Source organism: Bactrocera dorsalis, chromosome 4 (genome assembly GCF_023373825.1).
Source record: "Bactrocera dorsalis isolate Fly_Bdor chromosome 4, ASM2337382v1, whole genome shotgun sequence".
Taxonomy (NCBI): domain Eukaryota; kingdom Metazoa; phylum Arthropoda; class Insecta; order Diptera; family Tephritidae; genus Bactrocera; species Bactrocera dorsalis.
Window position 1 is genome coordinate 31,328,403 of NC_064306.1, and position 12,124 is coordinate 31,340,526.

Sequence of the window (12,124 nt, forward strand, 5' to 3'; positions counted from 1 at the left end):
CGAATGCGAGTTGCAGAAAAACCGTCAGTGAGAGAATCGAGCCAACGATATCCGCCACCCTTGCAAATAAAAGACTGATATACATATGGATCAAACGACGCGCAATATCTCACTCACTGTAATATCTGCTGATGCGATGTTATACAAGCGACTAATTCCCGAAAATTCTGCTCGTCGTTAAAGTCGGAGTTTGTGCCCAAACGACTGACGCGGCCCGTCAACAGCTTAATATGGGTGCGTAAGGCACGTATATAAATCGCCGGAAAAATATCACTGGCCACATTGGTTTGCAGTAAGAAATGTATTATAGCCACTTCGAAAAGAAAGTGTAAACTGTGTCGTAGGGGCTGATACGGTATCCAATCGATAAAAAGAAGCCAAAATATATCGTGATTGTGCGCAAAGAGCGCAACTAACCAAGTGCTTACACCGTAAATGTTATATAAAATAGAGCATGTAAAAAAAAGGCTTCTGCAAGTCTTTTCGCAATTTTTAATTTCCAAGCGTTCCTCTTCTCTTACATAGAATTGATCCAAATTTTCGAAAATCTGTTCGACACTACGCAAACGCTTAAAGTTTATGGCAATTACTAGCGTCCTGAACGGTAACAATAAAACATTAAGCGATGCTTGGAAACTGGTAAGTGTTACAGTCATCGATGTATCGTCCATGGTATTAAATATAACAGTACCCATTGATATCGGACTTAGTGCGATCAGAATCCAGCTGAAAACTATGTGTAACAGATTTAAGAATTTATACGGATGCAATAGCTTTATGCCAGTTAGCACCCAACTCCGAAGTAACCACGTAAAAGAATCGTTCGTTTTGATTTCTGACTTGCGGAGTTTCTTCATTTTCAATTACTCTGATTAATGCTGAAACTGTCGTAGAGAACTATATTTATGAAAAAAGTATTATTTAATAAAGAAAGAAAATTCGCTAATTCATTGTTCTGAAGAGTTTTTAATAATCCGCTCTTTATAGGTATTTAATTGGTTAAGACTTAGCCAAGCATGGGTAAAATAATTGTTGAGTAGTTCTGTGTTTCCTTCTCAAAGTTTGGGCTTTGATTTATAGACAAACGGGAAATCTACCTTCGAATAAGTGAGGATTTTGAGCTAAGCCGTAGCAGAAAACATTCGATACTCGAGGACTTCCAACCGATAGCTTTTGTTGGTTAAAACAAGAAAAAACATTAACTTCGGTTGTTCCGAAGCTATAATACCTCTCACAAATGCAAAAGATACATCTCAAGGACTCAATTCCGATCGTTCAGCTTATATGGCAGCTAAATGCAATAGTGACATCTGAACAATTTCTTACTAGATAATAACGCAGCTTCTTGCGGAGAAAAGAAAGTATTTTAAATTATTTTATAAGGACTCCTACGATCCCTTCTGGGTTTTACAAATATCGTGGCAAACTTAATATATCCTGTACAAGGTATAAAAACCTTTTTGATGGGGATGACCTTGTCACTATCAAGCTGATGCTAAAATAATATCTCTCGGATTCATTAAAAAAAAAGTTTACATGTTGCACCTAAGTATATACCGGACCACTAAGATTTATAGTCGAATTGAATCCACCTTTTTGTGTTATTTCTCTTGGAAATGAGAGAAGTCATATATGTACATATGTACATATGTCCAAACTTAATTGAAAACTTTGGATTATATTGTTAATCTGTTCTCGGGAAAACCATTGGGCTTGACTACCTAGCATTCATCTCTAACTAACTTTGAGTTTATTTATCTTAGCACAGGTTGTGAAGAAGAGGATAATATGTCGAAAAACTTTCAGAACTCTTCGAATTTATTAGAGGAATACTATCGGTTGCTGCAAATTATACTTTTCGAGCTAACAATAAAATTTGAAAAGACTATCTAAGGATATTTGGTTTCAGTTGAATTATGACGACTATTGACGGCAAAGATGATTCTACGCGCCTTCTTCCAACAATTTATAATTCGAAAGGTATTATTTGGAACATAAACCAGTTAAAATATACTAAGTATTTTGCCTTTTAATACTCGATATTTGGTAACACTAATGTTGCAATCTGGCAACTCAAAATTTTAACGTAAAGTCGAGAGAAATACGATAGAGGTGCATCGAAACACGTATATCACATCGCGACAGGTGACGAATCGTAAATTTATGCGAATGAGACCAAAGCTTCGAAGAAATCAGAACACCAACCGCCGAAAACGAATCACTCATCACCGCTACATTGCGACCCCTTTTATATCGACAGAACCAACTGCATGTTTAAGCACTCAAAACATGAATCTGATGAGTTATTCGCCGTATAGTCTTGACTTAGCGCGGAAGTACTTCTTTTCCGTACGAGTAAAATAAGCTAAGATGTGAACGTTTAACGACACCTGAAGACGGCGGTTGACACTTTCAAAAGGCTTAGTTTGGAAATAATCCAATCAGAGCAGCAACAATTCTTCGACGATTGGTTCAAACGGTTGCAGTGCGGAATATAAAGATTTGATTGAGAATATTTTGAAAGCAATAAAGCGATTTTTGATTACTAATAATTGTTTTTTGTTCTCTAATCCCGAAATATAAAGGGAAGGCCTCGTATCAATAAAACTTAAAAACCTTAAACGCGTTTTCTCCTAAACCGATCGACTAGACATTTCGACATTTTAAGAATAATGAGCCGGGAATTGACTAGCCCTATGATCACAACCTGTATTCTTCTTTAATAGCAATATTGTTTTTTTTTTTTGGATTTTAGATTATTAACAGAAAAATCTTTCTCGCTGCTAGAGACCTTCTTTCGGAGGTCCTCCTTTAGATTCGCTAAATCGCCGATTATGAAAGTGTATTAAATTTGGTAGATATATCAAATAAAATTGCTCTTCAAAAATCACAAAAAACGCGATTTTTCTGGGTTGCAAGTCGACACAATCACTTAATGGATGTAATCGGATTAATATTGTCTTCAGCACATTAACATACGAGAATTTGGAATATTTTCAAACTTATTTTGTACTTTCACAAATCATTAGCTTGTTGTTTATATACAAAATCTCGCTAATAATAAATTTCACTACGGAATTACTTGAGGAAACGTCTAAACAGCTTGACTCTAACAACCTTCTGACATTTCGTTTTCATTTCATGTGTCTTATAAATGATTGGTCGGAAAGAGCTCGAAGTAATATTACTATAACAGGACTATAATTAAATTTTATTTGTATGTAACACCGGGATATAATTGCAAAATTTTAATAAACATCTGCCGAACTGGCAGAAGAGAGGTACCAAAGTATGCAAGTACGCTTTAATGAAAATTATTTATTTATTATTAGAAGTGTCATGTCATTTCAAATAATGTTATTCGATAAAGTATCATCCACGAAAAAAGTTCCGTTACAAGCTCTTGAATCTTCAGCGGATATTTTGTTCAAACATTCCGGTAAATAACAGTACTCTTCAAATCTTTAAGCACATGAATTTCACATTATATTATGCTTCCCGGTTCGAACCTGAGTGGTTTCGGTGACGTATGTATTTGAAAACCTCAAACCGCTGTAATAAACAAACTTTGATTAATATAGCAAATCACAATACGAGTATAAGTATACATTTTCTATTTCATCCGCAATTTCTTTTATTATAATGATTACGTTTTATACCATCAATATTCTTTGTGGGTTGTTGCGTAGAGAAAACCGTTTAAAAATTACTGACCTGAACTGAGGACGTTACTTCCTTGAACTTGAAAAAATGTGCTATGTGCAAGTATATTAAAAAGTTAATAAAGATTCTGAAGACATTCATTTTTAATATTGTGTTAACACGTGGGCAATATAAGTATGTAATTCGTAAAATACGCAGAACCAAGAGTAGCGATAAACTGGCATCCCAGCAGGAAAGGGGGGAAGCTACCTCCCTAAGAACAATACATACTACCAAATATCGTGGCAAAGGTGAGTCGATTGGACTCGGATTTTCGAGGTGTGGTCCACTCCGAATTCCTTCCGAACGGCCAAACTGCGCGAAGCTTTTCGTAAAAAGAGGATGGAATTATAGGCCGACATCTATTCGTTTTTGACTCACGTTAATCACCGTATTCGCCCAATTTAGTGCCGTTCTCGTTATTTAGCAAACTCAAACGACCGCTCTGGGGAAACCACGCCCTTAAGGCTATTTCGGAAATTTACTATAACAACTGTTTCGAGGTTTAGAAAACACGTTGTCCCAAGTGTATTGACCGAGATGGATTCCTTTGAAGGAGACGACATAGATTTTGAATAATACATTAAGTATTTTAAAATTATGTACAAAATCTTTCTGTTATAGTATATTTGTTCGGAATGTATTGGGACTGATTTTCTTCCGCCGAGACTGTACTTCGGAGCGTGCGCACACCGATTGGATTCGGTAGAGGGCGTTCCTAGCTAACGAGTGAGTTGCTGGTCAGTTGCCTCCGAGCACCCGGAGAGTCACGACAAACATTTTCGCGCGACGTGTTTCTGTGAGTAGTGCAAGGCGAAATGTAGCGTTCGTTAGAACAGAGGTACGCGATTAAATTGTGTGAGAAACTCGGTAAATCTGAAACAGAGACGTTTAATATTTTCAAGCAGGCTTACCCAGAAGTTGCTTTAGTAAGAAGTGGTGTGTTTCGACGGCATTAGGCTCTGATGAAGAACGTGCTGGGATACCTAAGACTTCAACAAACACCTACAATGTGACTCACATGCGCAATGTTTTGAACCCAGACCGTGCGGCGAGTGGAAGTGCGCCAAGAAAATTCGATCATGTGTGGGAGTGACCTCCACGTTTTTAGCAATGTAATCACAGGTGACGAGTCATGGTTTCCTTGCTTGAAAAGGACGATGAAAAGCAAGCATTTTGGGATGACAAAGGGGATTAAAGCAGCATGCACCTCGCCTCTCAAGGCTATTCCGGACCGTGCCTTCCGTGACGCCTTCAATGTTTAGATATCGCGCTGGCGGCACAGCATCGACGCAGAAGGAGCCTATTTTGAAAGTTTTTAAAGATCTGTAACGATTGGTTCTATATTTTTTTTTTTTTAATCGACTCAGTCTTTCCGGCAAATCTTACATTAGAAAAATTATCCCTACTTGGATCACTGTTTTTATTCGTAGAAGTACGAGTACTCTCATTCAAGTAAGAGTCAAGAGCAACTTGGATTAAATATACCAAAAAATTTCTCAAAATGCCCTAGAAAATTACAGAACTGATAAACGGGTACAAGAACAATATATTTTTTCTGAAGAACTGATTTTATTATCCGAATAGCTAGAGGAACGATCTCGGCTAGTGAAGGCCATAGAAGCATTGAATAAGTACGAGTAGTTGACATTTTTCTGATTTTTCGGAAAAATAAACGAATTCCTTTTTATTCCGATTATGTATTTTATGATAAAATATACATAATTTGTAATATTACATAAATTTTAATACAATTTAAGAATATGAAGCTTCAAAGAATTAAATTCAAATGGACAAAACTCCACTATTTTCAGCTCAGACAATACTTTTGACCAAAATTATTATATCTTGGATTCTTTAATCCAGTTGATGCTTTATTTTCTCTCCGACTCCAATTTTGAGGGTGAAGGTACACAAAGTGAATGAGAATTTGGCGATCTTGAAAGAAAAAGCAACTGAAATTATTTCTCTCTTATAAATTTCTGAGAATGTTTTGTACACTCTCATCTCTCGACTTACCGACAAAAAAGTGCCCAAATTAATTTAAAAAAACTTAACAGCTACAAAAGAGATTTCCTGCTAAGCGCGATGCATAAAATAGATTACCACACGACGAGAACGTTTACCCATATTCCATCAATTGCAATGGAAGATCGCATTAGGCAACTTTACGCTTTCCGCCTCGAGCATCGATGCCTGATAGCAAGTGAGTAAGGTTTGCATCAACACGCAACCGTAATAGACAATCGTAATTACCTGATGACTCGCGTCGGCAAATAAAAAAAGGTTGAGCATGCAAACACAAAGTATGGCGGCGGCTATTGTGAACTGTATAAAGATGGTGATCGAGAAAACAGAGCCGACAGCCCTAGAGATTCTGTTGGTGGATGGAGAAAGTACAAGTTTACACATCATCAATGGTTAACACTTAGAGGCAACTCTTACAGCAATAATTCTTGATGCGAGCTTACGCAATCAATTAATTCATGAGAGTTATCCTCGTTGGTGAGCTCCGGATTCTCGCCCAACCTACTGACGCCGTCCACAAGCACGGAAGGCTTTTATGTAGATTAAACACGTTGGCAGCACTAACTATTTGTATCTTCCTTTTTATAGCATGATTTAAAATTTGAACAGAATTATACCCCATCCTCCCAAAAAAATTTTCTATGTACGCCGCTGAGCTTATTAACTTCAGATGCCCGTTGTCTACATCACCGAAATCTGAAAGGCCTGTATTAGTATGAAACCTAATGTAACATATTTAGCTCAAATATTGTGTTTTAGCAAGGCTGGTGGATGATGTTTATAGGCATGTTAAAATGTATAGTCCCACAGTGCACTCTTGCTTCCAATAAGAATTATTTCTACATTCTCTCTCAATTGATTTTTGTTTATTGGGCTACAGGACTTTAACCTGAAGCTGCAGGCTTATTAATAACCTTCAAGTAACCTTCAACCAAATATTGAAATGTGATATATCGCAAATTACAACCGACACATTAAATAGAGAGTAAATTAATTACTGGATCTAAAAACCACCGCATCAATGAGGAACATGAACCTTCGTCTGAAAATTTGTTTCAGGTTTTCAGCACATACTTCACTTCCAACTGCTCAACCTGACGTGGTTAGACTCCAATTTGTCGTCAGATTTGATTATACGGGTGATTTTTTTTTGAGGTTAGGATTTTTCATGCATGTATTTGACAGATCACGTGGGATTTCAGACATGGTTGTCAAAGAGAAAGATGCTCAGTATGCTTTGACATTTCATCATGAATAGACTTACTAACGAGCAACGCTTGCAAATTTGAATTTATTACCAAAAGCAGTGTTCGGTTCGAAATGTGTTTCGCGCTTTACGTACCGATGAGGCTTGTTCAGCGATGAGGCTCATTTCTGGTGAATGGCTACGTAAATAAGCAAATTGCCGCATTTTGGGGTGAAGAGCAACCAGAAGCCGTTCAAGAACTGCCCATGCATCCCGAAAAATGCACTGTTTGGTGTGGTTTGTACGCTGGTGGAATCATTGGACCGTATTTTTTCAAAGATGCTGTTGGACGCAACGTTACGGTGAATGGCGATCGCTATCGTTCGATGCTAACAAACTTTTGTTGCCAAAAATGGAAGAACTGAACTTGGTTGACATGTGGTTTCAACAAGATGGCGCTACATGCCACACAGCTCGCGATTCTATGGCCATTTTGAGGAAAACTTCGGACAACAATTCATCTCAAGAAATGGACCCGTAAGTTGGCCACCAAGATCATGCGATTTAACGCCTTTAGACTATTTTTTGTGGGGCTACGTCAAGTCTAAAGTCTACAGAAATAAGCCAGCAACTATTCCAGCTTTGGAAGACAACATTTCCGAAGAAATTCGGGCTATTCCGGCCGAAATGCTCGAAAAAGTTGCCCAAAATTGGACTTTCCGAATGGACCACCTAAGACGCAGCCGCGGTCAACATTTAATGAAATTATCTTCAAAAGTAAATGTCATGAACCAATCTAACGTTTCAAATAAAGAACCGATGAGATTTTGCAAATTTTATGCGTTTTTTTTTTTAAAAAAAGTTATCAAGCTCTTAAAAATCACCCTTTACATATCTTCTGTTTGACGAAGAAGTATTTAAGTATGTACATATGTATATGTTTTATGCCAGTAAGGTTATTCTCCTTATATTACTGAGACCAAACTGAAAATCATAATACATATTCAACAAGTAAGGAAGAGCTATGCTCGGATGTAACCAAACTGTTACAGGGAAATACCGTATGACTATCATATTTAGCATGAGATTTGTTAGAGTAACGAAAATAATTATATTTTGGAAATTTAGAAATTTAGGTAATTCGTAGATAAATTGCACATATTTGGTCCGCAAATTAGTTACTTAGGGGCTTTAACACTTCTGGTTCGATTTGGATAGTTTTTAGTCATGAGGTGGCTCATCTCAAAGACAAAAGTCGTGCAAAGTTTTGTCCACTTACATTAATTGTTTCTTGATTTGTATACTAGAAAGCGAAAGAATCTAAAATTGTACATGCGTGATTGTAGTCCGATTTCACCCATTTTTACACTGTGGCATAGGAGTCTTGATGTAGTCGTTTTACGAATTTGGTGAAATTGGTTTAGCAGGTCCCGAGATATGTGATTTCACCTAAAAGTAGGCGATGCCACGCTCATTGTCTAATTTTGATCTTATAAATCTGTCTAGTACTATCTCGTTGATAAAATGTAATGTCTCTGAAGTTTTTAATTATTAATGTATATTTATATGGGTAGTGAGCGGGGTTATCTTCCGATTATATTACATTTTCACACTGTTGGTAGGGATACTTATAGGCATTGTCTTGAGCGAATTCGGATTAGCTTGAATTCATTTTAGCTTGAACTGTTTGAAGCTGCGTTCCTTTGCACCCACCCGAATGGTCCCAAAATATCACAATCAGCGGCTGCTAAATATAGGAGAAAGTCGAAGGCATTTGTACAGAAGTGGATACAACGATATATAGTGGCTAAAAATGTCGATGATTTACCAGAACGTGGTTCGATAGAAAAAGTGAACAAAAAAGATGAAAAAAGAATAGTCAATCTGTTTTCGCGGAATCCTGCTTTAACACTGCGGCAAGGACAAGCAAAATTAATGACAAAAGGTTAAGATATATCCTATGAAACTATCCGAACCCTTCTTCGTACTCATGAGCTGAAATGGCGCAACATAATAAAGAAGCCTCTGTTGACTGAAAAACTTGTGACAAAGCAACTCGCTTGGGCGCATGGGAATATGGATAGGGGTTTTGAAAATGTCATTTTAACTGATGAATGTTCTACATGGGCGCGTTCTGTCCTCACGCGAGCCTGGTCAACTTTCACCAATAGGCTTGTTCAGCAGACCGTAAAACATGGAATAAAGGCGCATCTTTGAGGCTGCTTCTCAAAGCAGGGATTCGGCACTTTGCATCTCTTTACTGACAACCTAAATGCCGAGAATATGACAAAAATCTACAAAAAGGCTTTATTGCTATCTGCCAAACGATGGTTCATCAGAAAAAATGAAGATTAGATTCTGCAAGAGGGCAACGATCCTAAACACCGCGGCAAGCTCTGTACTCAGTGGAAAACTCAATCTGGGGGGTGTTTTTACGAAAAGTTTTATTACTCAACGTTTTTAAATATAGCAGTTCCCTCGCGAAAATTCAGTTATTATAGGACACGTTTTGTCTTGTGCACAAAAATGGGGATAAAGATAGTAGAATTGCGAAAAATCATATTATACTGTTGAAAAGAATGAGGTAATTATGCAACTTGACAAATAGTTATGCACGTGATAATGAGGAGCTTGTAAAGTTGACCATGTACTACGTAAAATTCTGGGCAGGGGCAGGTTATAGTGCGCATGGGTGCATAATAATCCGCATGATATATTACTAAAAAAGAACATGTTGATGAATATTTTTGCAAACAAGCTTCTTTCGTAATATTATTTTTCTCTGAGTTTAGGAGGTGTTTTAACAATAAAAATAATAAAAAAAATTGGAGTAAATGCAGCAAACCCCACCGAAAATTGTTGAACGTTTCTTAAATCGAAGGTATATTCCCGAAGAAATCCCACAATAACCACACTCAAAGATTACATAAACGATGTGTGTCTAAACGATTCAGATTTAAAAATAATGATAATATTTTTTGGAATAAGTAGTATGTCTCAAATAGTGAAGTGTTAATAAAAACAAAGGTTTGTCAACCAAATACCAAAAAAATTAAGTTTTTCTCAGTTTTATGAAAAGATGATATTTCAAATAAATACCATACAAAAAATTGCATTCACATATCGTAATAATTTTCGGTTTATTTGACTATGAACGCAAAACTATATGAATAATTGTCCCTGTTTCTAATGGTTTGGCGGGGTGCTGTAGATGTACTCTGTTGAGTTGGAAAAGAGAGGTTTACCGCACGCACACATTCTTCTTTGGTTGGTGGATGGTGGTTACACCAGATCAAATTGATGAAATCATTTCTGTTGAAATTCCTGATGCAAAAAAAGATCTAGTATTATACGAAGTGATGAAAACCAACAAGGTTCATGGACCTTGCGGACACCACAATCCCACTTCGGTTTGTATGCCTCACAATAAATGCACGAAACTCTATCCACTTGCTTTTCTTTCGGAAACACAAACTAGAAATGATAGATATCCTCTCTCTGGACACTATCGGCGTCGCTCAGCAGACGACAATGGCACTACATTCAGCACTCAATTTAGAATAGTAGAATCGAAGTTGACAACACATGGATCGTACTATATTCACCATTATTGTCTAATTCACATTCAAAACTCATACCAATGTTAAGTATTGCAGTTTGGTGTAATCGCTAAAATACGTTTGTAATTACGTCACCAAAGGAAGCAATATGGCGGTAATTGGTCTTAAACGATACGTTCGATACGTGAACTGCAATAAATCGTTTTATAGGATATTTATATATATTTCCAATTCATAAACGTTTTCCGACTGTTGTGCGTCTCGCTGTTAATTTGGAGAATGGCCAAAGAGTGTATTTTAATCCAGAGAATGCACTACAGTCAGTGGAAACACCGCCAGCAACAAAATTAACATTGACGAGTTTTTTCTCAACTTTCGTTAGTGATTCGTTTGTGAGAACATTGCTCTATTCGGAAATACCTTGATATTTTACTTGGAATGCATCATCGAAGAAATAATTACGAAGAAAGCAATGCCAACCAGTAGATGGACATATCTAAATTATTTGGACAGGCTTGGTATGCCGCCGCATAATTTGAGTCTCAAAGTTGGAACTGTTGTTATTATGTTTCGCAATCTTCATGCGCCGAAACTGAGTATTGGAACTTGACTGGTTGTGCCGCAGCTATCGAATACAAAAGGGCAGAATGCTTGCTTCTACGAATTCCTTTGTGTTCTAACAATTTGCCATTTCAGTTGAAACGTATTCCGTTTTCAGTGAAAATTGCATTTGAGATGACAATCAACAGAACACAAGGATAGTCGCTAGAAGCATGTGGCATACATTTGGAAATGCTATGTTTTTCACGCGGCCAGATTTGTATTTGTGGCGTGCTCACGAGTTGGAAAACCATCTTTTCTGTACACCGGAACAAAAACCAAAAAATGTTGTTAATCAAGCTGCATTACACTTGAAAAAAAATTAAATGATAAATTCAACTTTCTTTTCATTTCAAAACACATAATTTCACACAGGACAACGGCTGCGGGGTCAGCTAGTTGTAGAATAAAAATTTCTACGAAAAAAATTACAAAAAACAGGCCAGATTACCTTACTGACCCCTTAAGGAGGAAGCTTCTCCCCTTTCTTGCTGGGATGCTTGTTTACCGTCACTCTTTCGTTGTGCGTATTTTGCCAATTACTTACATATGTATATTTGCGATTTATTAAATTAATTGCCCACATGTTGTCACAATATTAAGAAAATTTATTTATTTATTAACTTTTTAATATAGCACATTTTCAAGTTCAAGGAAGTAACGACATCCTCAGTTCAGGTCAGCAATTTTAAAATCGATGGATTGAATAATGAATGATGAAATAGAAAAAGTATACTTTTATATAGCGCTCTGTTATGTTTCTCAAAGTTGATTCATTGCTGGAAAGTCCGAACAAATAGGGTTCTGTAATATGCAAATGAAAATATCCGCTGAAAATTCAAGAGCGCCGGACAGAACTTTTTTCGCCGTGAATACTCTATCAAATAACATTATTTGAAATCACACTTCTAATAATAAATAAATAATTTTCATTAAAGTGTATGCCTCTTCAACACTTTAGCACCTCTCTTCTGCCAGTTCGGCAAATATTTAATATTGTACAATTCGCAATTAAATCAAGGTATTACATTCACATATAAAATTTTAA

General features: G+C 36.7%; 2 protein-coding genes across 6 annotated transcripts in view; one reads left to right on the top strand and one right to left on the bottom strand.

Annotated features, from left to right (window-relative positions):
* The window catches only part of LOC105224091 (balbiani ring protein 3), a 387,939-nt gene that overhangs the window by 116,952 nt on the left and 258,863 nt on the right, over positions 1-12,124 (top strand). The gene's annotated exons all lie outside the window — the stretch shown is intronic.
* LOC125778525 (odorant receptor 7a-like) overlaps positions 1-12,124 on the bottom strand; it is a 63,056-nt gene that overhangs the window by 4,263 nt on the left and 46,669 nt on the right. Inside the window, exon 1 of one of the 5 annotated variants that reach the window (XM_049456805.1) lies at positions 3,083-3,153. The exons of 2 other annotated variants lie outside the window; for them this stretch is intronic. In XM_049456805.1, the coding sequence (XP_049312762.1) occupies positions 3,083-3,138 (56 nt within the window). In that variant the 5' untranslated portion in view covers positions 3,139-3,153. 2 more of the 5 variants (XM_049456809.1, XM_049456808.1) reach the window with 2 other exon arrangements.